Source organism: Gordionus sp. m RMFG-2023, chromosome 1 (genome assembly GCF_954871325.1).
Source record: "Gordionus sp. m RMFG-2023 chromosome 1, tfGorSpeb1-WG-v2, whole genome shotgun sequence".
Taxonomy (NCBI): domain Eukaryota; kingdom Metazoa; phylum Nematomorpha; class Gordioida; order Chordodea; family Parachordodidae; genus Gordionus; species Gordionus sp. m RMFG-2023.
In genome coordinates, this window is record NC_088775.1 from 38,278,113 (window position 1) to 38,305,536 (window position 27,424).

The 27,424-nt window shown below is 26.1% G+C and overlaps 1 protein-coding gene across 2 annotated transcripts; it reads left to right on the forward strand.

The window, feature by feature from the left end:
- The first annotated feature begins 294 nt into the window (after positions 1-294).
- Positions 295-26,676, forward strand: LOC135922766 (ATP-binding cassette sub-family F member 1-like). Of its 2 annotated transcripts, XM_065457227.1 has the most exons (19): positions 295-870; positions 939-1,057; positions 5,917-6,036; positions 6,411-6,511; positions 11,274-11,359; positions 12,118-12,260; positions 15,079-15,227; positions 15,804-15,887; positions 16,178-16,302; positions 16,845-16,904; positions 18,942-19,054; positions 20,628-20,817; positions 21,373-21,447; positions 22,106-22,176; positions 22,492-22,524; positions 23,423-23,494; positions 25,056-25,217; positions 25,309-25,381; positions 25,701-26,676. In XM_065457227.1, the coding sequence occupies exons 1-19, from the start codon at positions 321-323 to the stop codon at positions 25,871-25,873; spliced, it is 2,499 nt and encodes an 832-aa protein (XP_065313299.1). In that variant the 5' UTR covers positions 295-320; the 3' UTR covers positions 25,874-26,676. The 2 variants fall into 2 exon arrangements, with proteins under 2 accessions (XP_065313299.1, XP_065313300.1); XM_065457228.1 differs by lacking the exon at positions 16,845-16,904 and having other exon boundaries at positions 25,701-26,675.
- The last annotated feature ends 748 nt before the right edge of the window (positions 26,677-27,424 follow it).

Genomic DNA, 27,424 nt, shown 5'->3' on the forward strand with positions numbered 1-27,424 from the left:
ACATTTGCTTCTATCACTTTGTTATAATATCCTCTCTTAAAAATACGTATTTATAAAATATACAATAAGACATCTATGAGATAAATACTCTTTTGTTTAAAATTCTTTTGCCTTTTTTCAATTTTTATTTGATAAATACGTCGCGATGACATAATAGTGAGGGTATGACATAGTGAGGATATCGGAAAATTATAATATAGTTAAAATTTATTTTGAATTTAAGTTATTTACCAACCCGACAGGATTTATCAGATTTAGCATTATTCATAATTTAATAAATTCACGAATCCATTTACAAATTTACACTTTCAGGTTTTGAAATGCCTAGAAAAAATCGTGGTATAGCCAAGCAAAAGTTTTTTGAAGATTTGGAAGCTGCCGAAGAGGAGAATAAAATTAATTCTAAGTTAGAAAAACTTGCTTTGAAAAATAAAGATTTGGAATTTGATCATAACCATTCAGATAAACCAATTAAAAATACTTTCTCAAAGTTTAATACTTTTTCAGATGAAGAAAACCATAAGGAAGAAGATTTTGAAAAAAATAAAGTTGATGAAAATTTGGTTGACTTGCTAAAAAAATTAAAAAATAAAAATCTTGTAAAACATGAAGAAATTAAGGATTTGGATCAATATACAAAAAAAAATAAAGTCGATAAATATTCAAATGAGGTTAAAAAAATAAATAGATCAAAAGACAGAATTAATATAAAAAATCAAGAAATTGAGGATTTGGATCAGAATAGTAAAAAAAAAGTTGATAAATATTCAAATGAGGTTGAAGAAATACAGAAATCAAAAGATAAAAAGGCAAAAAATGAAAATTTTATCAAACATGATGATAATGATTTAGACCAATATAATTATTCTGGTGAAAATATTTTTATTATCAAATATTTGTTAAAACATTTATTCTTAAAATGATATATTTAATAATAGATGAAAAAGAACTTATTGAAGGTCAAATTGATTACCAGGATGAGTGTGAAGATATAAATTTGAATGTTGAAAAGACAAAGCCTTTATCTAATAAAGAAAAAAAGAAATTAAAAAAGAAGGTAATTTATATATTAATTATACCTATTTAAAACTGAATTAATTGTTATTTAAATATAATATAAATAATTCATTTTAAAATTTTTATTTAGTAATTTCTTGTTTAGTTTAAAAATTTCAATTGGGCTATTAGACTAAAAAAGACAATCTTAGCCCAAAAATCAAGTATCATTCATAAAATCTCATTAATTTATATTAAATGGTATATTATTATTTATAAAGAGTTTTAATGTAGATAAAAGAAGATTTAACAATTTAGGCATTAAAAAAAATCTATTTTACTAACTATACCTATTTAATTTTAAGGATTAATAAAAGATATTTCTATATGTGTATATTACTTTAATAATAAAATCATAAAACCAAAATCATCATCATTATTGGTTATTTTTCCACAAGATATATTTCTGTATTTAATGGTTGTGCTGGGTTTGGAAATCTTAGTAAAAAATTGTGTGATTGGACTGGGCTAGGTACAAATTTGGATGTGCCGGGCAAAAACTAAATCACAACAAGGCCAGGCTGGGCTTGAGAATTTTGCTACCTATATACCTCTACTAATGGCTAGCCCTATTCAAAAACATAAATCAAATACTGAATTAAATATTTGATTTTCTTACAAATTGAATAATTTATATTAGTATTCAGGGGGCAAAAATACGCGTCCCCAGAAACTATGCGTCCCTGGTCAAACGGGTTATATAATATTAATATAGCTTTATAAGATGAGTAAAAAATGTTTTTTATGATTTAAAAAAAAATGATAAATTAGTAAAATTTTTAAAAAATTATTTTTTTAAATGAAAAACTACGCGTCCCTGGTCAAGATATATTTTTTTTAAAAAAAATAAAAGCAGATTCATATTTAGCTCATTAAATGGATACAGAAAATGTTTTTTTTTATTTAAAAAAAAAGTGGTAACTTATTAAAATTTTTAAAATACTAATTTTTTACATGAAAAAACTACGCGTCCCCGGTCAAGATACAATTTTTTAAAAAAATAAAAGCAGATTCATATTTATCTCATTAAATGGATACAGAAAATGTTTTTTTTGATTAAAAAACAAGTGGTAACTTAGTAAAATTTTGAAAAAACACTTTTTTTCTTCATTTTTTGACTAAAATACGCGTCCCCGGTCAAGATAGATTATTTTTATAAAAATGAATATAGAATCGTGTATAGTTTTTCAAGGAGATTCCGAAAATGTATTAATTATTTATTTTTTTAAATTTTCGAAAAATTTTTTTTTTTGACTAAACTACGCGTCCCGGTCAAGATACATTTTTTTTTAAAAAATAAAAGCAGATTCATATTTAGCTCATTAAATGGATACAGAAAATGTTTTTTTTATTTAAAAAAAAGTGGTAACTTAGTAAAATTTTTAAAATACAAATTTTTACATGAAAAAACTACTCGTCCCCGGTCATGATACAATTTTTTTTAAAAATAAAAGCAGATTCATATTTAGCTCATTAAATGGATAGAGATAAAAAAAAAGAGGTAACTTAGTAAAATTTTGAAAAAGCACTTTTTTCTTCATTTTTTGACTAAAATACGCGTCCCCGGTCAAGATAGATTATTTTTATAAAAATGAATATAGAATCGTGTATAGTTTTTCAAGGAGATTCCGAAAATGTATTAATTATTTATTTTTTTAAATGTTCGAAAAATTTTTTTTTTTGACTAAACTACGCGTCCCGGTCAAGATACATTTTTTTTTAAAAAATAAAAGCAGATTCATATTTAGCTCATTAAATGGATACAGAAAATGTCTTTTTTTGATTTAAAAAAAAGTGGTAACTTTGTAAAATTTTTAAAATACTAATTTTTTACATGGAAAAACTACTCGTCCCCGGTCAAGATACAATTTTTTTAAAAAATAAAAGCAGATTCATATTTAGCTCATTAAATGGATAGAGATAAAAAAAAGAGGTAACTTAGTAAAATTTTGAAAAAGCACTTTTTTCTTCATTTTTTGACTAAAATACGCGTCCCCGGTCAAGATAGATTATTTTTATAAAAATGAATATAGAATCGTGTATAGTTTTTCAAGGAGATTCCGAAAATGTATTAATTATTTATTTTTTTAAATTTTCGAAAAATTTTTTTTTTGACTAAACTACGCGTCCCGGTCAAGATACATTTTTTTTAAAAAAATAAAAGCAGATTCATATTTAGCTCATTAAATGGATACAGAAAATGTTTTTTTTATTTAAAAAAAAGTGGTAACTTAGTAAAATTTTTAAAATACAAATTTTTACATGAAAAAACTACTCGTCCCCGGTCAAGATACAATTTTTTTAAAAAATTAAAGCAGATTCATATTTAGCTCATTAAATGGATACTGAAAATGTTTTTTTTATTTAAAGAAAAGTGGTAACTTAGTAAAATTTTTAAAATACAAATTTTTACATGAAAAAACTACTCGTCCCCGGTCAAGATACAATTTTTTTTAAAAATAAAAGCAGATTCATATTTAGCTCATTAAATGGATACAGAAAATGTCTTTTTTTGATTTAAAAAAAAGTGGTAACTTTGTAAAATTTTTAAAATACTAATTTTTTACATGAAAAAACTACTCGTCCCCGGTCAAGATACAATTTTTTTAAAAAATAAAAGCAGATTCATATTTAGCTCATTAAATGGATAGAGATAAAAAAAAGAGGTAACTTAGTAAAATTTTGAAAAAGCACTTTTTTCTTCATTTTTTGACTAAAATACAAGTCCGGGTCAAGATAGATTATTTTTATAAAAATTAATATAGAATCGTGTATAGTTTTTCAAGGAGATTCCGTAAATGGTATTAATAATTTATTTTTTTTAGAAAAATTAATATAGAAAAAATTTTTTTTTGACTAAACTACGCGTCCCCGGTCAAGATACATTTGTTTTAAAAAAATAAAAGCAGATTCATATTTAGCTCATTGGATACAGAAAATGTTTTTTTTTATATAAAAAAAAGTAGTAACTTAGTAAAATTTTGAAAAAGCACTCTATTTTCTGTATCCATTTAATGAGCTAAATATGAATCTGCTTTTATTTTTAAAAAAAAATTGTATCTTGACTAGGGACGCGTAATTTTTTTCATGTAAAAAATTAGTATTTTAAAAATTTTACTAAGGTACCACTTTTTTTTTAAATAAAAAAAAAACATTTTCTGTATCCATTTAATGAGCTAAATATGAATCTGCTTAGATTTTTTAAAAAAAAATGTATCTTGACCGGGGACGCGTAGGGACGCGTAGTTTTTCATTTAAAAAAATAATTTTTTTAAAATTTTACTAAGTTATCATTTTTTTTAAATCATAAAAAAACATTTTCTGTATTCATTTAATGAGCTAAATATGAATCTGCTTTTATTTAAAAAAAAAATTGTATCTTGACCGGGGACGCGTAGTTTTTTCACGTAAAAAAATAATTTTTTAAAAATTTGACTAAGTTATCATTTTTTTTTAAATCATAAAAAACATTTTTTAACTCATCTTATAAAGCTAAATAAGATTTTTTATTAATATTATATAAATTAAACCCGTTTGACCGGTGACGCGTATTTTAGTCATACCCGTATTTGGGTCATTCCATGTCAAATGAGCAAGAAAATTTAGACTTTTGGTTGACTCTTTTCAATTTCTATAAAAATTCTTAAGCATGTTGTATATGTTCTAATTAATTCAAAAACTAAATTTTGGCTCATTATCAATTATAACCTGAGATAATGGGTATTAACCCCTTCTGGTGCAAAAAAAATCTGCATGAAAGTAAGTGGTTATGAATACCACATCTTCCCAGCCATATCAGGAGGCGTAGCAATTTAAAAGAATATTAAATAGAACATGGATTGACAGCATTTTCATAATCATATTCATTATCATTTCGTATTTCATATATATCTGTTGCTAAATTTATAAGTATTTTAAAATAAATTTTTTTATTATTGATTGATAATGAAATTAAAATGATATATAAAAAATCTATGAAAAGAATAAGAAAACTAATATTGATAAAAAAGAGGTTGTTAATTTGAATACTAGGCCAAAATTTGGGGCACCATTTTTATTAGATAATACTTAGCAATATTTAATCCACCTTTCATATGTATTTGTTTTAATTTTTAAATATATGCTTAAAATATAATTTTCTTTATAAAATTAATTAAAAGAAATATTTATTAAATATAACACAATATTACCCTCCTCTGCCCCCGTTGAACAATTATTTAGCTTTGCTAATATGGTTAACAGATCAAATCGTCAAAGATTAAACGATAATTTATTTGAAAAATTAATAATATTAAAAAACAATGCTGATTTATGATGCTGATGTATTAATATTTACTAATTATACAATTATTAAAAAAAATATTGCATTATCTTATATAATAAATTTGTTATTTTCTACAATTTATTTTCAAATTTTTTATAAATTTATATTATAAATAAGGAAATAAATCTTTATACATTTTGATTTTGATTAGTTTTTTTAAAAAGGTATCTTGTATATTAGATACTTTTTTAAAAAAGATACAAGTATCTTGTATCTTATATTTTATTGAAATTTTTCTAAAGTATCTTGTATCTTAAATACAAAATTTTATAAAGTATCTGTATCTGTATCCGAATACAATTTTCTAAAAATTTGCCCAACCCCCTGAAAGTTGACATTTATTTTAAATGAAGAATTTTTTATAGCATATAAAATTACATAATTTTGTTTGCATCAACATTGGATTAGTGCATCTCTATTCTAACAAATTTTTAAAAAGGAAACGTATTTCATTTGTTTATGTATTTCTACATCTTTTTATTTCATATATATCTATATAATACATTATATGCTTACATAAATTATATTTTGAATAGATGGAGTTCGACAAAGAAGTTGAGGCTATGGACCCTCAAGGCATAGATCAATTTTCTTTGACACAATTAGCAATGACAGATGCCAAACAGTTGTTGATGGAAAATTCTTTAGATATAAAGGTAATATATTCTTTAAAAGAAAATTTATACTACAAAATGGAGTAGTTATCATATTTCTTAGTATTTTGAGTTAAAAATTTGGTTTGATGGCATATTTTTTTAAAATTGAAAACAATACTAAATTATCTTAAGCCTTTTAATAAGACAAATTAAAATAATTTTGAAACTTATATTTTGTTTACCTTTGTCAGCTTCATCATTGAAAAATTAAATCCCTAAATTCAATGCAGGATATTTAATAATTAAAAAAATACATATAAATGTGCAAATCTAATATTTATATAACCTAGTTGTTATTTAATTATACATTAAAAATATAAAAATTTTTTGCATTTATATTTTTTCCTTTGTTGATAATTCCATGTTTATACTAGGTCGAAGGTTTTTCCATATCAGCAAAGGGCAAAGTTCTTTTTGATAATGCAACCCTAATTATTAGTCACAATAGAAGATACGGGCTAGTAGGACCTAATGGGTAGCTGTAATTTGTTTTGCTAATTTATATTTTTTATATAGAGAAAGGAAGAAAAGTTAAGGGAAGAAAGATAAGATTGATAAATTCTTTTTTAAATCAAAATTATCTAGTTTAAAAATATGAACATATTTTGAACATTTTATGGAAGGGTACCCATTTTCAAGCTAGACTTAAGTTTTTTTTAAAATTTGGTCATTGGTAACAAAAATTTTGTTTGTTTTTTTAGAGGGTTTCAAAGGAAAGGAAGGCTAAAATATCGATAGTGAATTTTTAATATAGTCTTAATTTTAAATATTTTTAGGCCTGTTTCCAGGCTTTTTATATCACATTTTATGAATTTTATTTAATGATAATGGTGTTAATCGAATTAGGGCTAACAGTTTAAAAAATTGAACAATAATATCAGGCTTGATCAATTTTTTTTATAATGATTTCACTGTAGTAGTATTTCACCCATATCCCGTATAAAAAATAGACCTGTGCACTGACGGCAATTTTATTCACGCCCAAACAGCCGCCAATTGAGATCATCGGCACGAACCGGCTCGCCACCAATTTTTTTTATGGTGGCAGTGCGGTGTATATAATTTTTAGAATGCTGTTTAATTAATATATTAAATTATTATAATTTAAATTTGAATATTAATATTAATAAAATTAACATTTGTATTCTATTGCTATATAATATAAAAAGCCTTGTCACAAAATCATGTCACACTTTATAATATATATTCAAAAAATCGTTAATTTTGAAAAGTGCCTATGGCCCAATCGGGCAAGAACTTAGCTTACGGATTATTGGACTTGGAACCCCGGCAAATGTTTTTTTTTCTTAATCTGGTAAAATATTTTTTTTCTTAATCTGACAAAATTAATCAAATAGACGATTCAAAGAGTATGAGATTTATTTAAATACTTTTTTAATTCTTGAATTTATGTATAATTTAAAATTTAAACCATTATATGGGGAATCAGAATTTTCTCTTTTATTTGATGAGGGATGAATCAGAAATTTTCCTATCTTATGAGGTGTTATTTAAAAATTTATATTTATTTAGGGTTATTCTAAAATTTTCCATTATTTTTATAAAATATGTTAATAAAGTATATATTTAGTAATTTTGATTTATGTGTACAATTAAAAAGTCTTTTAAAATAAATTTTTATTCATTTGTATTTTATAATCTAAAAATTTATTCTTGCAGATGAGAGTTTTATGTTAAAATCCTTAAGAAGGATCCATTCCACATTGAATTTTATACAACTTTATATCTCTTAATTAGGTAATTTTTATGTATAAGTAAATATTTGCATCTCTCTTATCTTTATGAAATTGACCTTTCTACATGCATTTCATAGTTTTGTTTATTTTCTCATAACTTCATAATTTAATTGTAGAATGTATATTTTTCATAACTTATTATAACATTTTCGATTAAATGTATAACTTTTTTGTTTAACTTATATATAATTTGACTATGATTAAAGTTAACCTCCTATTATTTGTTAACTTAGAATATCTTTTTATTTTTTCTATTGTAATTTAATAACAATGTCTTAAATTTATATTTTGTAACTAAGTAATAAATCATTTGGAAGGGTGGTGGTTTGTTTAAAATTTAAATTAGAATTAACATATTTTTAGCATGGTACTTTAATATGTATTCATAATTTTCATATAAATACCAGGCAGGAGCTAACCAGTAGAATGATAGGTAAATCAAATATTTCCCCTTCATTTGATCCTAATTTTGAAAAATTTTCCCAATAATATAAATGGCAAAATATATACATATTAGACAGATTTAATTCTTATAAACCCCTACATCTCACCTATTTTTCTGGATCCAAGGAAAAAATAAATTATTCTGGGGTTTCCTGGGTTTGGGAAATATTTTTCACAATTAATATGGACTTGGAAGTAGCTTATATAGTCTTAGATTCCTGAAAATTTTTTAATTTTAAATATGGGTTAGAAATTGGCCTGAAAATTTCTTTTGGAGACATAGCCAGGCCTGATCAAATACCAAGGCCCATGAAACTTTCATATTCTGATTGTATTTTTAAATGCATTGTGACTTTTTATATATTTTATTTCAGTTCTCAACTATCAAAATTATTATGGTCTTTTTGAGAAAATTTTACCAAGTGCGTGGACCTGGCTTGTGAATTTTTTTAATATTAGGCATAGGTGTAATATTTAACACAGAATATTTATATAGCCCTAAGGTAAAAGCTAATTTAAATATATTTTTATAAAAATAGTATTCATTCTCATTCTTAATGGGTTGGCCTTTGTCTGAAGTAGGGGTGAGCTGGGTTAAAATAGAATAAAAAATAGATATGGTTTTTAGAGATTTACCTATTTTCTGGGTTGGGAAAAAATTTTGAAAATTACTATGGGTTGGCCAGGCTTGGGAAAATTTTTTTTATAAAATTTTTATAGGTTGGGCTGGGTTTGAAAAATATTTTTATAAATTATATTAGGCTGGGCTTGGGAAAAATTTTTCAAAAATATTATGAGCTAGAAGGCTTGAGAATTTTTTTATTATTACCTATGAGTCAGACATTGGCCTAAAAAAATTTTATGCAGGCCTGGGCTCGGCCTGATCAAAAAACCTAGGCCCATGAAAATCTGATTTTGATTGTATTTTTATTATTTAAATATTTTATTTCAGTTCTCAACTACCAAAATTATTATATTCACTGGGCTTGGAAGAATTTTTCAAAATTATTATGGCTTTGTACTTTGCCTGGGAATTTTTTTAATATTAAATATTAGGGATAAATGATCAGTAATATTTAACAAATAATATTGGTATTATCAAGTAAAAGCTTTAAATTTAATTTTATCAAACCATAGTATTTACACTTAGTTTTAATGGATTAAACCTGGCATGAACGGGGGGGGGGAAAGGAGGAGGGATTAAAAGAATAATTGGATATTATTTTCAAATAAGAGGTAACAACTATCATAAAAGTAAGAAGAAAATTCTCATTCCCCGCCATTTTTGACAGGTTATCTTCTAGTATAATATAATAGTGTATGTCATTTACATATATTCATATATCGTATTTCCACTAACAGTACATATTAGTTATTTTTATGGACTTGCACGTTTTAAACTACCCTATATACAATTCTGAAATAACAACTCTCTCTACTAATTATAAATTAAGTTATGTCTGGAGGTAATTTGGAAATCTCTTTTGAAGAATGAAAATAAGAAAAGCACAATAATGCCTGATTATATTTATTGTGAACCTTGCTTAAATCCATTTTATTGATATTCTCATTAAAATAATTAGAGAAATTATTTCAGCCCTCAGATATCGAGAATGTGAAATTGAGGAAGAGCATTATAAATGTCTGCAGTCAATTTATGAGGCAGGTCATATATTGGATATTGATGATTCTGATCCATACTTTGATGACCATTTTGATATGTCTGATGAATCGGATAACAGAAATGGCATTGCACCAACCAATTTAATTAATACGAAAACTTTAAAATTAAATTGCCCTACCTGTTAGCACATTATATTAATTATGCTAGAGAGTGTTCGTAATTTAAACTAAATTCCTATAAATAATGTCCTAAATAAAATAGGAAAACAATCTTTAAAGCTCTTTAATAATGAATGTGATATGATTGATGAGCTTTACGCAGTATTAAATCCTCAAGAGTCGGTGGAATTTCTTTCCTCCCAAAAGGGATCGACAATAAACTTATGATTATTATTTCACAGTGAAATAGAAACCATACAAAGCAATAGATTTTGCTCAGATATTATTTGCTTAAAATAAAATATGAAAAAAAGCTTGACCATAGGTTTACCATTACTGAACTTTAAGTTATTTTATATTTTTATTAATAAAATTATATTTTAAACATTAGATATTAGCGACTCTATTATCCCAGCAAAATCTAAAAATTATTTCAGAATATTTAAATTCGTATTTTAAATCATTGCAATTTTTAATTAGACATTTAAAACTTTTAGAGCATGATAGAAATGCACAGAATGAGATTTAAGTTGAAGATAATAGGCAAGCATCCAGTTCTTATATAGCTAAAATAGCTCATTCCCTTCCAAGTAACGATTATAACAACATTAGTAATCTAGAACTAGAATGTCATGTTTTGCTCAACTAACATAATATCCCAGTAGAGGATGCACATTAACCTTTCGGAAGAAAAAGCGACGGGAACTTCATAGGCTTGCTAATTTAGCTAGGAATTTTTTCCATTGCTGGATTAATACTCAATGCAAAAAGACTTCTTTATGTCCCACGAATCTTGATAAAAATACTATTTATTCATGAAAATTAAAATTTTGATGAATCTGAATTCTGATTTATTATATTTCATGCTTTATATTTTGCTTGCATTCCAAATTTATATTTTAATTTGTTATAATAAAAATCAATAGAATATTACTAATATGTGTTGTTTATGTGACTCTGATCTGAGAGAATGAGAGAATACTTAAATTTAAATTGGAGTGAAACAGGAAATAATTTTAGAAATGAATTAAACTATGTTAATAATGTATTAGAAAAGAGCGCCCATAAATTATAAAAAAATGTAATACTTTGATTTATAAATTAATCGCGCCTCCTCCGCCGACAATTTAGCAGGCGGGCGAAATACGCCGATGAAAAAATTAAAAAATAATGCCGCCGTCGATTGAGACATCGGCGCACAGGTCTGATAAAAAATAACAAATACTTATTTCTAAAATTTACTTTACCATTAAGGATGGGCAAGACAACTTTGCTCAAGCACATAGCCTCGAAGGGTTTAGCTATCCCCAAACACATAGACGTACTTCTATGCGAACAAGGTTATAAAAACAACTCGTTTATATCCAAATATATCATCTATTCATGAACTTCTATTATTCTTCAACGTTAAATTTGTGACACTCTGGGAATTTACCTAAGAGTGTAAAAGAGAAAATAAAGGTGACGTAATTTGGAAGTGATTAACATTTTCCTTTTTTATATGACTAGTGTTATACGGACAACTAGTGATTTTAATTTAGTAAAAACAAATTATCAAAAAAAGTATATAAGGTTGTCTAATCCACATAAATTTCTTGTCATTTAGGGGACACAGAGTCTTAAATTAATATTTTCACCAAACGTCTTTTTTCATTCTTTGACCTTAAACCTAGCTACAAATTTGAAGGTTTTTATGCACCCACTTTTCCAAAAACCTGACAACAATCATTGCACTTCTCTTTCTTCTTTCAACTGCTGTTAAAAACTAATCTAATTAACAGTATTTTTAAAGCCATGGCTCGTCATTCAAAAATTAGAAAATATAGGTTTGCCGATATATTCCATTAAATATTTTAAAAACCTTCAAAACACTTTGAAATAATTGTTGAATATTGTTTTGCCAAATTAAGCTAGGTTTTATTCATAACTAAAATAAAGGATAGGTGGTATTTATAATTATATCATGTGCGATTTTCTAGATGCCACTAGGGTTTATTAAAAGATGTGCCTTATTTACAATGTTTATATATTGTGTGTTATATAAGGTTTTATTGGAAATTTAATCGTTAATTTCTTACATTCTTGATTTTATTTATAGAGGTGGTAGCGGACGACACTTTAGCCGTTGATGCAGTTTTGAACGCCGACAAAAAGAGGCTCGCCCTGCTAAAGGAAGAAAAAGAACTGTTAAGCCAGCTAGAAACCTCCCAAAACATGGCCTCTAACGACCGGCTCAAGATGGTTAATATAACCTAATATATTAGCCTTTTTTTATCACGAATGCTAAAAATTGTAATTTGATTTAGATGTGATGTCAATTAATAATGAAGCCTCTCATAAGATTAATTGAGATTCAACACTTTTTTTTAATACATTGTAGCATCTTTTTACAGGGAGGTTAAATGCCATAATTTCCCTAAAAAATTTCCTCGGAAATAAATACCCCATTTTTTCTATTCTAGAAAATATTAAGTAGTAAATAATTCCCCCAAAATTCCCTTAACTATTTTTTTTAAAATATTAAAATTAACCCCGTCACCAAAAAATGCAAATATTTCTAAAAATATTATCTCAATGAAAATGTACTATTTAAGTTGTTAAGTTGCAATTTTTTTTTCGAATTTAGCAAATTGGTAAGAATAAATATATATGTAATAATATATATTGAAGATGATGTAGAAAAATGACAATCATCATAATTATTATTCTTAAACTTTATTATGATATAAACATTTTTTGCATATTATGATTTCAATGAAAACAGGGTTTTTGATAAGGGGTCCTCATTATTTCCATAAAATAGTACAAAGAAGTGCAATTGAATATCTTGGCCAAAAAATAATTTTAATATTTATTATGTTTTAATCCTCAAAAAAATTTGAGCAAAAATCTTTTTTTAAATAAGATAAATTGATAAATTTTAACCTATATATTACAAATTTTTTATCAGTTCTTTTATATATAATTAAATCCTTTGCATTTTCTATTCATAAAAAATCTTTCAAGTTGAAATCACAATTTATATAAAAATATAATTCTCAAAAAAATTTTTTTTAACTCAACAGTTTTAAATTTAACAAATCAATAAGACACTACAAAACACATTTTCGCGAAATTTTTATAGCGAATGTTTATTACGAATTGATTTTATAGATAAACTTTTGTTGCGAATCCCCACATTCGTTTGCTATTCAGCGAAGACCATATCGAGAATTTTTTATAATCGAGATCTGTAGAGCTAATACATAACAGCGAAACTTTTATCGCTAATTTATAATAACAAAAATCTTATAGAAAAGCCGAAACCAAATCGCCAAGACAATTTAACGAAAAATATTTTGCGAATCATATATAATGAATTTATTAATGTGAAGTCAATATCGGGGAAAAAGCGCAAAAGCTATACCGCAAAAATTGCTAATAGCTAGTGACAACTTTCTTAAAATGAATAGAAAAATATATTTTATTTTTCCTGAATATCAGTTTTTTGGGCAATTCCGTTTTATATCTGAATATTAAGAAATAATTCCGGTTCAGTATTTTAAGTGTTTCAGTTTTAATTTTGAGTTATTAAATATAGGCCAATTTAAAATATGAAACTCGATAAATCTGGTGGTAACTTTGATACTTTTATCAGGGGACATGCAAGCCCGACGTATTTTAATTTTTTTAAATATACTCAAACCAGGTCTAAAATTTTTTTTAAAATGCCGAATATTTTAAATCGCTAATATTAGCTATAAAAATAAAAAATAAAGTAATGTATTTTATAAAAATCCGAACCAGACGAAAAATTTTTTTAAAAAAAAATTCGCAGGCCGTGCAAATGGTATTTCTGCAGGCCTCTGACTTTTATAATTTGGCATCGATAACATAAAAAGTATTTAAATAGATTTTCGACATTTTGGAAAGAAAATATGACGCCAAATTTAAATGGAGAGGCTACGATGAAAATGAAATAATTACAATAGTTATTTTAACAATGCTCAGATAAAAAATTATAGGGATAACAATTTTATAAACTAGAATTGAAAATATGAAAAGTAAAATTATGTTAAACGAATCCTTATTATTTTCCAGATGGAAAAAATTCTTATGACCAACCATTTTTGAAGGCAAGTAATTCTCATTTAAAATCCCCTAATGGATATTTAAAAAAAACTTCTTTTAAATGATAAATAATTTTATAATTTTTTTTTAAAATAACTAGGTTCTAAAAATTGTAAAAATAAATATTTTTTAAAAGAAAAAATTTATATGACGGTATTTTTTTTACTTCCAGTCTTTATTTAAAATTCGTTCCCGTAAATAACTAAAAGTTGGGAAAAATGTTTGTAGACCAACAAAAATTTTTAAAGTAGAGACCTAACGGTCAGTGTCAAAAAATAATATTATTTAAAAATCCGGGTTGATCTTAAAAAATTTAAAAAATAAAAAATCCTGATTAAATGTTAATTTATGATAATATTTTGCTTAATATCACTGAAACTAGGTATCTAGCAGGTAATTTAGGTTAGGGGTATGATATAGTTAACCATTATATTTTATAATCATTTTTTTGCTTAAATTTCACTAAAACTGGGTTTGTGATAAGGCCATAATGTTATATGGTTTAAGGCTAATCGATAATATTTTAATAATTAGATAAGTTTAGTTTAACATTAACTACTTTTTGTTTATAATTTTGGTTAACAATTTTATTTGGAAAATATTTTTCAGGGATATATTTTCCAAAAAATTTTTTTATTTTGTTGATTTTTTTCAAAATTTTTAAAATTTTATTTGGAGAATTTTATTTCTTGGATATATTTCTAGGTACTTTTTTCTCCATTTTTATTAATTTTCTAAAAAAAATATTTTTTAATATATAAAAAAACGGGGAATTTTTCCCTTAGATTCTTATAAAATATACCGAATTTCGTTGATAATTTTATTAATCTATTTTCATTTCATACTAATACAGTGCACTAATTTATTACTTACAGTATTAATGCGCGATGATTGTATTCATCCACAACAAATATAATGACCATTTATTACCATAAACGCAAAAATAAAGGTTTACGAAGAATTGAAATCTGTAGGGGCCGATTCAGCCGAGTCCAGGGCCAAAAGGATTTTAAGCGGTTTAGGATTTACGATCGAGATGCAAAAACGGGCTACTAAACACTTTTCGGGTGGTTGGAGGATGCGTGTATCTCTGGCTAGGTAACATCTTTCTTTTTTCCTTTTAAACTTTTATCGAAGAATTTTTTATGTAGAAATGAGGAAGAATATCATATTTTAGAATAAAATTTTAAGATAATACTCTTTTGGACATATGGTTTAATATTTTAGGTCAAGGCTTATTACCCCCATTTGGTCGGAAAAATAGCAATTTTTAAACTTTTTTTTAATATGAACTCTTATCCCGTATCTCTAACTTTTTTTTACCTTTCTAATTCTTAGCACACTTATGATGGAAATTGGTCACAGAAAAAAAGCTTATCATTTGCATTTGTAAATATTTTATTTGAATGGGAACAATAAGTTTGAACTTATAATATACACTTGAACTTGAATAATATTATTTTTATTGGGCTAATTAAATTTAGGGTAGATAAGATAAGCGGAATATTTTATTTTCGTAATTTATTTATTACTAATATAATTATTGACAACTAATATTTTATTGGCATTTTGGGATTTTTTTTGTTAATGTAACATATTTTTATTGCCTTAATCTACATTGAGAAAAGAGCTCCTTATGCTTTAAAAGTATATTTATGTGTCATTATTATTCAGAGCTCTATTCTTAGAACCTACGCTCTTGATTCTTGACGAACCTACCAATCATTTAGATCTTAATGCGGTCATATGGCTCGACAAGTAGATATTTTTTAAAATAATTTTACATAGTATATTTTTATCCATTCATTCACTCATTTATTGATATTATATTGATTTGCACTTGATTCAATAAGTAGCTAAAATGAAGGAACACGAAACACCACCTGATTCTTATTTGATGTTTTTTATTTTCCTTGTGCGACTCAAATTTTAATGATAATAATATAGACATTCACATGGCATTTTATCTACTACCCAATCAAAGAAATGTATTCATTCACATTTTATTTATATGCGCGTTTTGCCACTACTTATTTATATCACACAAGTTACCTGCAAAATTGGAAGAAAACTCTACTTGTGGTTTCCCACGATCAAAGCTTCTTAGATAACATATGCACTGATATCGTACATTTAGACTATCAAAAATTGAATTATTACAAAGGAAATTTTAGTATGTTATCAAATAATTTTTTGGAAAAATTTATTTACTATTTTATTAAATTATGGCTTGAAAAAAACCTTGTTATTTTTAAGGGATTTTTAGACGACGAGGATAAGGGACCTATATATAAAACATTTATCAATTTTAACTAGATTTTGGCATGGAGTACAGGGTTTGGCATAAAGTTGCAAATAGCCTTATATTATAGAAAGTTTTACGTTATAATTCTTCCGTTTTGAAAATGTAACGAAGAGCTACCATAACCATTATATATTTGTTTGGGTAATTTAACGTTTGTTTAGCATTTTTTTAAAAATAAAAATATTTAAAATGGAATTTCTTTGTATTAATTAACGGAAAATAAGGAATCCAATAAAAAGAGGGAATAGGATTTCTTCATTTTTATAATTTATTCATTGTGCGATTCATTTATTATTTATTTATTTTAAAATGAAGATATATAAACTAAAAATTATTTATTCCTATTTACTTAAAATTTAGAACTAGTGTTAAAAATCTCAATTTGGCCGATTTTTTAAATATAAAATCAGATAACTCAAGTGAGACCTGCCGGCCAGGATTTAAGCCCGACCTGGGTACACGGGCGTGCGGTATTATTAATTTTTTATATACCTGGGTCTGCCTAAGAAATTCTTTTTAAATATGTGAGCCAGGCTTAAAAAAAATTTTTTCAAAAATACCCAGGCCGGGCCTTATATTTATAAAATAAATATTTTAAATCGCCACTATTATATATAAAAATTAAAAATAAGTATAATATATTTTAAGATAATCGGGGCCGGGCTGAAATTTTAAAAAATTCCGGACCAGGCCATGTAAATAGTACCTCTGCGAGACTTTGATATATTCAATTTTTTATTATTATGATGGATAAATTCCTAATTAAATTTACATTCTACATATAAGTTGATAAATATTTTATGAGATCCTGTACCGGACCAGGGATGTGAACCCGGACCCTGAACCCTCGTATGCTGTACCCGAACCCGAATCCCTTTTAAAAGTGAAGAGTCCAAGGTGTCATAAAAAATTTATACATAAAAAATTTATAAAATAAAAATATTTTTTTAAAAAATAATAACATAAAAATATTTTTTTAAAAAATAATTTTTATTAACTTTTTTTCGTGGAATCATTTATTTTATCTTCGCGTTTTTCTTTCATTTTTATTTCTGGACATCCATTTTATTAAATTGATATCATAAATTATTTTCTAGTGTAGGTAATAATATTTTATTATGTAAATTTATTATAGATTTCCCCGCAAATATATATTGCTTCAGAAGTACCCATACTCTATAATTGGCTATTAATGATTCTTAAAAAATAATCACTTTAAACTATCATTGATAAAACAAGGGATGTTGCAAAATATTTAGGAACTCCCACAATTGTAATAATATTAAAATCAATGGAAAGGTCAATGGAATATTAGATTGCACAACACGTTGGAATTTGTATGATGCTAGAACGATTATTGAAAGATTTCTCTAATGATTTTATTATAGGAAAGTCATTTTACCGGAAGATGATTGATGCCAAATAAAGGACCTCACTAGTGTATTAGTCCTTTAAAAATAACAACATTAAGATTACAATCAGAACAGCTATGTTTATCTGATTTTTATGGCATATGGATTAGAGGCCGATTAAATTTAGAAAGGTTTACTAGTCCTTTTTTATACGAAATATTAGAAAACATGAAAATTCGAGAGAAACAATATTTGCAAAATAGTGTTGTATACGCTTCTATATATTTAAACCCTCGATATCAATTTTTATTGAGTATTGACCATCTTAAGGATTTATGGCATACGCAACAAAACTCCATTATTTACAATATATTGGCGACAATAATACCTATTGGTTGTAGTGATAATAATGATAATGATAGCAACATTGATGATCTTGAAATTTTACTTTTAGATAAAGAAAAAAAATCAAATTATCATCAGATAGAATGGAGGATCAAAAAATGCCTATTGCATCTTTAATAGAAAAGTTCTCAGAAGTTAAGAGAATAAATAAGTATACATATTTTAATTCTGGGAAGTAAATTCTTCAATATATCCATAATTATATATCTTGTCTAGAATCGTCATGGCTGTACCGCCGACACATGTACAATAATTTATGTATTTAAAGATAACTATCTATTTTAGGTAAGCACAGAATGTGGATTTTTATCTTTAAATTTACTTGGAAATCTCAAGGACGATATTATGATTGTGCGATTGAATAAAACATTTTAAATATAAATTATTTCATTTTTATTTGAAAATTATGAATGTGTATGAAGTATAATAATAAATGAAAGTTTTATTTTGAGTCATTTTTTCTATGTTCCCTAAACTCGGACCCTTTTTAAATTACTGTACTCTGACCTGGTCCTTTTTTTGTCGAAGGGTTCACATCCTATATCAGACCCGGCCGGCACTGTATTATGAAACATGCATTCTATCCAATAAAGATACCAGTGAAAATTGGATCCATTGCATCTAATTACAAGTAGTTGATTTTGATGGTTTAGAGATCCCTTCCCTCTAATTTACTATTTAAATAGGTTAAGTGTAAAAACTAAGAAATAATTTGAATATAATCGATTTAAAAAAATAAAATTCATCAAGGTTCTTTCAAAAAAATGTATGCGCAAAAACAGAAAGAATACCTGAAGGAATACGAAAAGCAAGAGAGAAGGCTTAGGGAATTAAAGAAATCCGGAAAATCTACTAAAGCTGCAGTAAAAAAATCTCGTTTTTATATGGAAAGATTGAAAACAATGTTTTTATATGGAAATAGTGCTGTAAACATTTTTAAAAAAATCGAACGCGTTCAACGTTTATTGACAAAAATCGAACGCGTTCACGTTCAAGTTCATGTTCAAAAAAAAGGAACGCGTTCACGTTCATAAAACCGTTCAAAATTTTATGATAAATTTTTTTAAAATTTAATTTAATATAAATAAACTTATATTCTTTAATGCAATATATTTTAGCCATGTTAAAAAATAATATAGTTTTATTTTGATAATATAATTATAAATATAATATAATATAGCAAATAAAAAGATATTTTTATTTATAAAAAATTTTTCTTATTAAATTTTAATAACAATTGTTTCAAAATATTTATCTGATAGACAGGAACACTTGGCAGTTAATACGGCATTAGCCATACTAAAACGCGCTCAGGGGCAGATGAGGGGATTGCGGTATTATACTTAATAAACAGCTCTTTTAACGTTGAGAATTAATTAAAAACATATTTTGTTATTTACAAAAAATTGAGATAAGTTATCCTCCTTCAATCCATTCTCCACTCTCGACGAAAAAAAGGATATCTCGAAATTAACAGTTCTCTAGGGGTTTCAAAGCATTTTTTTCAATAATGCTATAAGTTTATTTTTAATAGGTTCGTTCTGTGGAAGTTTTATCCATGGCCATTGAAGTTTGAATGCTGGATGTATAATTGCAGAAAGAAGATATGGATCCTTATATATATATATTCAAATCTTTAAAAAAAATATATGTAATTAATTGAGAGTGATAGGTTTAATACCTTTTATTAATCCCATTTAATACGGCGTCTATCAATGGTTGACCATATTTGAGGCCACTAATTTTTTTAATTTTAAAATAACTCGTTATTATTGGGGTCAAATATCCCAAATGCATTATTTCTTCAAATTTAATGATTTAACTTAGTTATATCATATAAAATCAAATAATTAATATTAAAATCAAATGTCGTTTTAAATTGGAACCTGAAGATTTTGACAATATAATACTTTTTGGCCACATTTTACACTTGGTAAGCATTGGATTAGTTCCTTCAATATAGGATGTTAATGTAAAACATTTATCATATTTGGCCATAGTAATGATAATTCATCTGATTTTAAATTTTCAGAATCAGATGATGAGGATTAAATAATAATATCCATGCTTATGCTATTAAATTAAAATATAAACAATAATATTCAAATTAATAAACTATGTGTTAAAAAAATTGAAATGTGAAAAGGAAATACACAGCCGATTAAAAAAAAATAAATAATACATTTTTTAAAAAAATTTGGAAATATTAAATTTTTCAAATAAATAAAAATAAAAATATTTTTAAAATTGAACGAACGTTCGTACGCGTTCGTCATAAAAAAAAGAACGCTTTCACGTTCAAAGTTCGTCAAAAATAAAAGAAACGCCGTTCATCATTTTTTTCAAAAAAACGAACTTCGTTCACGAACGCGTTCATACAACACTATATGAGATTGAAAACAATAATTTATCATAAATTTTTTTATATTCGCCCAGGAATCAGATCAAAAATCAATGATGAGTCGCAAAAAACACGGCCCCGCTAAAACCGGTGTTACTGGTCCCGATAATTTAGCCGACGATGCCGGAAAGCCTACCAAGTTACTAACGAGGCCCAAAGAATATTCCGTTAAATTTCGCATACCCCAACCCGCCCCGCTTAAACCACCCGTCCTTGGGGCTCACAGTTTATATTTTATGATCTTTTTGATTCTTAATTATGATAGATAGATGTTTTTATCTACCAGATTTGGAATTACTTTTTATTTGAAGTATCCATAATAATCATTTGGGCTGAATTTCTCAAAGGAAAATATAAACTTTGCATTGTAAAAATGTAACCTAATAACAAAGATCGAGATTTGGTTATAATTTATAATTTTTTGCTTGTATTTTTTTGAAGTATCGGTTTTTGTTAGAATTGAAATATGTTTATCGCCATGACACCTGAAAGTGGTCTTTTCGTGCTTAAATATTTTTTTGAATATTTGTATTTATGTTAAACTGTTAATCATGGTATATAGCTTGAGACGCCTACCCATCTAAAATAGCCTTATGTACGATCGAATTTATGAATTCCATTCCTCCTATCTTATCCAGTTTTAATCCAAATCGGATTGATTTTTATGATTTCACCCTGATCAAAGACTAGACTTTAACTGTTACTTAATCAGCTTCTATTTTATATCGTGCAATTTATAATCAGCAACTATTTTTTATTACTATTATGCTTGACTTATAGATGTTACCTTTGGATACCTTGGGCAAAAACCTCTGTTCAAAGACTTGGAGTTTGGTATCGACATGACTTCTAGAAGTAATTATACAAGGCATTGTTAAGTTTGCTATCAGATTTATACTTAATTATTAAAAAACACTAGTTATATAGTTTCAATAGCCAAAACACTTTATATTTAAATGTCCTATTAGGCCGATTTAAAAAAAATTTAAATAAGTATTTGTTCGTGTAATTTTATAGGGATATGCCTTACCTCTGGGTATTTCTTTCTTTAAAATTACTAACCACAACTATATCGGGCTAAAAATAAAAACTTAGTGGTCTGGTTTATAGTATCACATGATTGTTAATCATATTATTATATTTTGTTGTAAATATTAAAGGTGGGCGGGGAACTTTTTATTCACGGCTCGCCCGCTCACGAAAGATAATTTTTTCATCACACCCAAAAAATTCATGGTTTTAATTTTTTTCTAAATTTCTCAAAAATTTATTGTAACTTTTACGCTTTTTAAAATTTATTCTATCATAGTTTTTTATTTCTTTAATTAGTGATTAATAACAAACAAAATAAGTGCCATTTATAAATCAAAATCTAAAAGTTCAAGTGATCATATTTTTCATATGTAAAAATCGCCATTATTAAATTATTTTAAATTGGACCAATATGACTTATTATTATCAACCGAAATTTTTTAAAATACTTATATAATTCAAAACAAAAACAAAATAACAGTCACTATCGTAGGTCCCAATGGCGTCGGTAAATCAACGGTATTAAAACTGCTTCTGGGCAAATTGACCCCGGTAATAAAAAATTATCAACAAGGGTAGGCTGGATGCCTAGGGCTAAGATTTGAGTTTGGTTTACATAAAATACTTGCTGTCGTAATAAATAGAGAGATACGACATTTGATAAGGCAACGTAAAAAAAATACTATAACCATAATAATTTTTGTATCTTATCCTTGGTTTTTTTTAACAATTAGCCCAAATAAATGTCTCTGCAAACGAAATATTTAGGGTTTTTCATTATATTGTTACGAAATCGTCACTAGGTTAAAATATAGGATCTATTTATTAACCCTGCATGTTTTTATATTTTTATTAATATTTTAATAGCAAGCCGGCGAAATCAGGAAAAATCACCGACTGGTACGTTGTTATTATAATTTATTTATATATCTATCTTTTTCTTCCGATTTCATTGAAGGAAGGAATAAAATATATTTATCTTATTTGATTTACAAAAAATTTTAAATTTAAACAAATTAATGTTATTTATATATTTACAATTAATTTAAAGTTTTAAAATTTAATAAAAAAAAATTAATTTTATGTTTCTGCCTTATCCTCGAGACTCAATCCTATATTTTTGGCAAAACCTCGAGGTGGTGTTAGTCAGCCGATTTCCCATCACAATTTAATGATGTAAAGATGTAAAGGACGCCTTAACTAGCAATTCTTTTCCTTTACTCGTTAACTTTAATATCAAGCAGGGTTTCGAACCCTTAAGAATACTGGTTCAGTTCGTTCCGGTTTTTTAGTTAAAATTTTATAATTTTTTTCGAAAAAATTCATATCGGTTCGGTTTAGAATTTATAACGGCCCTTTTCTGTTCGTTTCGGTTTTTTTACATTTGTTTTTTTAAAATTAATTATGAACCTTATATATATTAATCTTAAAGAAAAATCTTTTTAATTTCTTTATTTAGTTTAACCATGAAGAATATCTCTTATCTAATTAACTAGTAATTTGCCTAATCTCTATTAAATTGAATATATAAAGTATCACGAATTTAAATTGCCCCCAAAGAAAATTAATTATTTTAAAACCATTATAACCCGGTTCAAAATATTTATAACAGTTCGGGTAGCTTTTTTAATATTTTTTTTATAACGGTTCTATTACGTTCCGGTTTCGCGGTTCAGTTCGAAGCCCTGTATCAAGTAACAGGAATGCGTTACTTTTTGGAAAATAAACGAGAAAAAATAAAAAAAGACAAAAATCAAAGATTTAATTAACACTTAATTTTACTAAATAAATATTTTAGCGGATCGGATATTTTGACCAACATTCCGGTGAACAGTTAACGGCTCAAGAAACACCTATCGAATATCTTCAGGTTTTTTCTTTTTATTCCTACAATTATCCATCACGATAATTTAGATATTTATATCAGAGACCTTCATGGGCCTTAATTTTTAGACCTCGCCCGGCCCAGGCCCGCAGTAAAAAATGTTTTTTGATCCAAGCCCGGCCCAGGCCCGCAATAAAAAAAATTTTTTGGCGTAAGCCCGGCCCGACGTACATTTAATGTTAAAAAAAATTCCCAAGTCCGGCCCAAGCCCATAATAAGTTTCACAAAAATTTCCCAAGCCCGGTCTAAGACCATATACAAAAATTTAATTTTTTTTATTTAATGAAAATAAACAATATTTAAATATATTTAGGCAATCATTTTGTTTACAATACTGAAATTTATTAATATTAGAAGAAAAAAGGCAATAATTCATTAAATTAGCAACTGTTTTAAATAATGCCCAGCACAAACCAATTAAATTTTTTTTAATAAACCCAGACATGGCTCAAACCCGCTAGAAAATATATAGGTTTTGGAGGAGTAAGCATCTAAAAAATTGATCATATTTAAATTTTACCCATGTACAAAGATCAGAGAACTGGTTTAAGGGTACTTTTATTTTTCAATGGTCAAAAGATATTTAATTTCAGGTTTGGGAACGTTTCGGGAGAATTTTATTTTATTAATTATAAATATAAATCAATTATTGCACCTAAGCCAACATATATTGGCCTTCAAATTGTGTTAAATACCACAGATCTATGCCCTCATAATATTGATTTTTTTTATATTATAAAATGTTTGCATTTATTTAGAAATTTAATGTTCATTTAATAGAAATGTAGATTTTAAATATCAACTTTTAACTCTTTAATTTTAAAGTGTATTTATTTTATATAATTTTTAATGAAGGAATGATGATATAAATTATATTCAATATTTTTAATATAATAATTTTCATTGATCGAAAAAATATTTTAATACTAAATAAAAGAAATAATTATTGCCTATGTATGAGCCATTGTACTATATTTATAATTATGTTAAATTAAAGTAAGATTTTCATTATTTTCTTAGAAACGTTCCAGAATCTCCGTTCTCCTTCCATATTTTCCCCAAATTCCATTCCACCTCCCTGTTTTAGACACAACTGTCCTTCATAAAATAAGAGGGAACTTACAATACCTCAAATTGATCATTGGTGTTTGGCGCTGTTTTTTTTAACGTTTACCAATTTACACATTACCATTTAATATATATCATTCGTGTGGATAATTGCATCCTAATACATCATCTAAAAAATAAAATCAGTTTTGGATATAGTGTTGAAATTCGATTTTATTTAAGACGGGTGAGATATGAATAGAGAAGGAAGTATACAAAAAATAGACGTCGGCAAAAAAAAGAAAAGTGTTAAATATGGAATGGAATAGGAAGAAGAAAAGTGTTAAATATGGAATGGAATAGGAAGAAAATAAAAAATGAAAACAATAATTAATAAATTATAATAGAGAAAGAGTATAGATATCAAGGAAAAATATAATTAATTTAAGAGATATATGGAAAAGAATACTAATATTTTTATTCACAAATTAAAACTCAGCGCCTCTTCAACTTAGATTACCAGAGCGCCCGCAAAAATCTGGGCATGGTCGGTCTCGTAAGTCACGCTCACACCGCTAAAAATTCCGAACTTTCAGGTGGCCAAAAAGCTCGCGTTGCCTTGGCACAACTCGCTTTAGCCAAGCCTGATTGTCTCATACTGGTATTTAAACAATTTTTTAAAAAACATTCTCTTACCAAGTTATAAATTTTCGAAAATATTTCAATAATTTAACATGATATTTATTGTACAGGACGAACCTACAAACAATCTCGATTTAGAATCCATAGACGCTCTTTCCGAAGCTATCAACGAATTCCAAGGAGGTTTTTTTTATATTGCTACTTATCTTTGCATTTTATAACCAATTGAGAGTTATGCTTGGATTATCTATATCTCTTATTGGCCCGAGATTAGCTCTATCTACCTTTTCTATCAGGTTCTCGAAACTTCCTTTCATAGCTTAATGAACCATGTTTTTTTAATACCAGTCACGATGAATCCCCAATAATGGCATTTTTGCAATATGTATATGGTTGTAGAAGATAATTTGATTAACAAATTGCGTTTTCCAAATAAACATTTAAATCCAATTTTGTTGATCATTTCGTTCTTTTTATTTTTCCATTTATTTTACATATATAGGTGTGGTCATTGTCAGTCATGACGAACGGCTCATACGGGATACCAGTTGCGATCTATGGATAGTAGAAGATAATCAGGTCAATAAAGTTTTGGGCGATTTCGATGATTACCGAAAGGAGATTTTAGAGGCATTAGGTGAGCAATTACAGCATCCTCAAGCAACTACGCACTGAAAAAAAATTCACAATTTTTTAGTAACTTTAAAAAAACTCGAAATTTAGCAATAATTTATTAAAAATACCATTATATTAATCATTTAAATTCACTAAGTTATCCTTAAGCCAATAAGGAATCAGATAAACAAAATTAACGGATCAATCTTACGGTCATTAACATTAATCCCCAACCTATTCATTAAAAAAAAATAGACTAAATTTCAATTTTTCGCATTTGATACATTTTTAAACAATATATCTATATACCTGTTAAAAATATTGTTACAACTACATATTAGTATATTTGAAAAATATTTTATCATATACTCAACCATAACGGGTTAATACAATCCTCCATAATTTCAAATTTACTATCCAAAATGTCGATTTCAAAGTTGGTAAAAGAAGATTATATTAGTTAAAAATAAGATTATTCGATAAAAACGTTTTTTCCTCTAAATAACATTAAAATTATAATAAAATATAAAAGTTCGAAATTTTTAAAAGTAGTGATTGATTTTAGATTTATTAAAAAGCCATCATCAAGGAACTTTTCCAAAATTCAAATTTAAAAGTATTCTATACTGGTATAAAGTTTCATTAATCGCCTTAAATCATAATTTTTTTTTAAAAAAAATAAATTATCTAAAAACATCCACCCAATTTTAACTCAATCAACAATTTATTCCTTTATTAATATTTTTTGTTATGACATATTCTTATAATAACTTCTCAATTGTTTGTTTTATTATCTATTTTTTGAATTATAATTTTTTCTATTTTTTTTTGTTATCTCAAAATACGAAATATAATTTGTTATGCTTAATATTCGGAATGGAATTTCTTATTAAACGATTTTATATAGAGTAAATATTTATCATAATATATTTACTTCAAAGATGTTAGAGATCTGCAGGCCTTGTTCTGTCCGGGTACACGGGGCGAGCCATATTTTAATATTTTTTTAATATATCCAGGCCGGGCTGGACTTAAAAAATTATTGGGCCGGGCCATATATTTTAGAACCAATTTTTTTTAAAAAAAATCTGAGCCGGGTAAAATTTATTTTTAGAAAATTCCAGGCTGTGCCGTACAAATGGTGCCTCTGCAGATCTCTGGTGATATTAAGAATATCCAAATTGTGAGCGCATTATTTAATTGCATATGCACATGTTTAACTGATGTGTAAATTGATGCTTGACTATGTTTAATTTGTAAAATCATAATGAACCGAAGAGTGGATCTGGTGAAGTACATATTTTTAGTCATATTATCGAATTGGACACTTTCATTTTAGGAAGAGGACTTTTTAAATAATTCACAATTTTCATTTTTTTAAAGATTGGTTTTGTTATAAACTTAAAAGGGCATACGTCCTTAAATTAACACAGAATTTAACCTAGCAATATTTATTAATAAAATCTTTTAAAAATGTAGCCTATAATTATTAACAGTAAATATATATATATATATACATAACATAAAAAAGATTATTTGTACATTTGATTTAGAAAAATATATCACGAATTATATAAGTTATTTATTCTGAGGTGGTTATATCATCACATT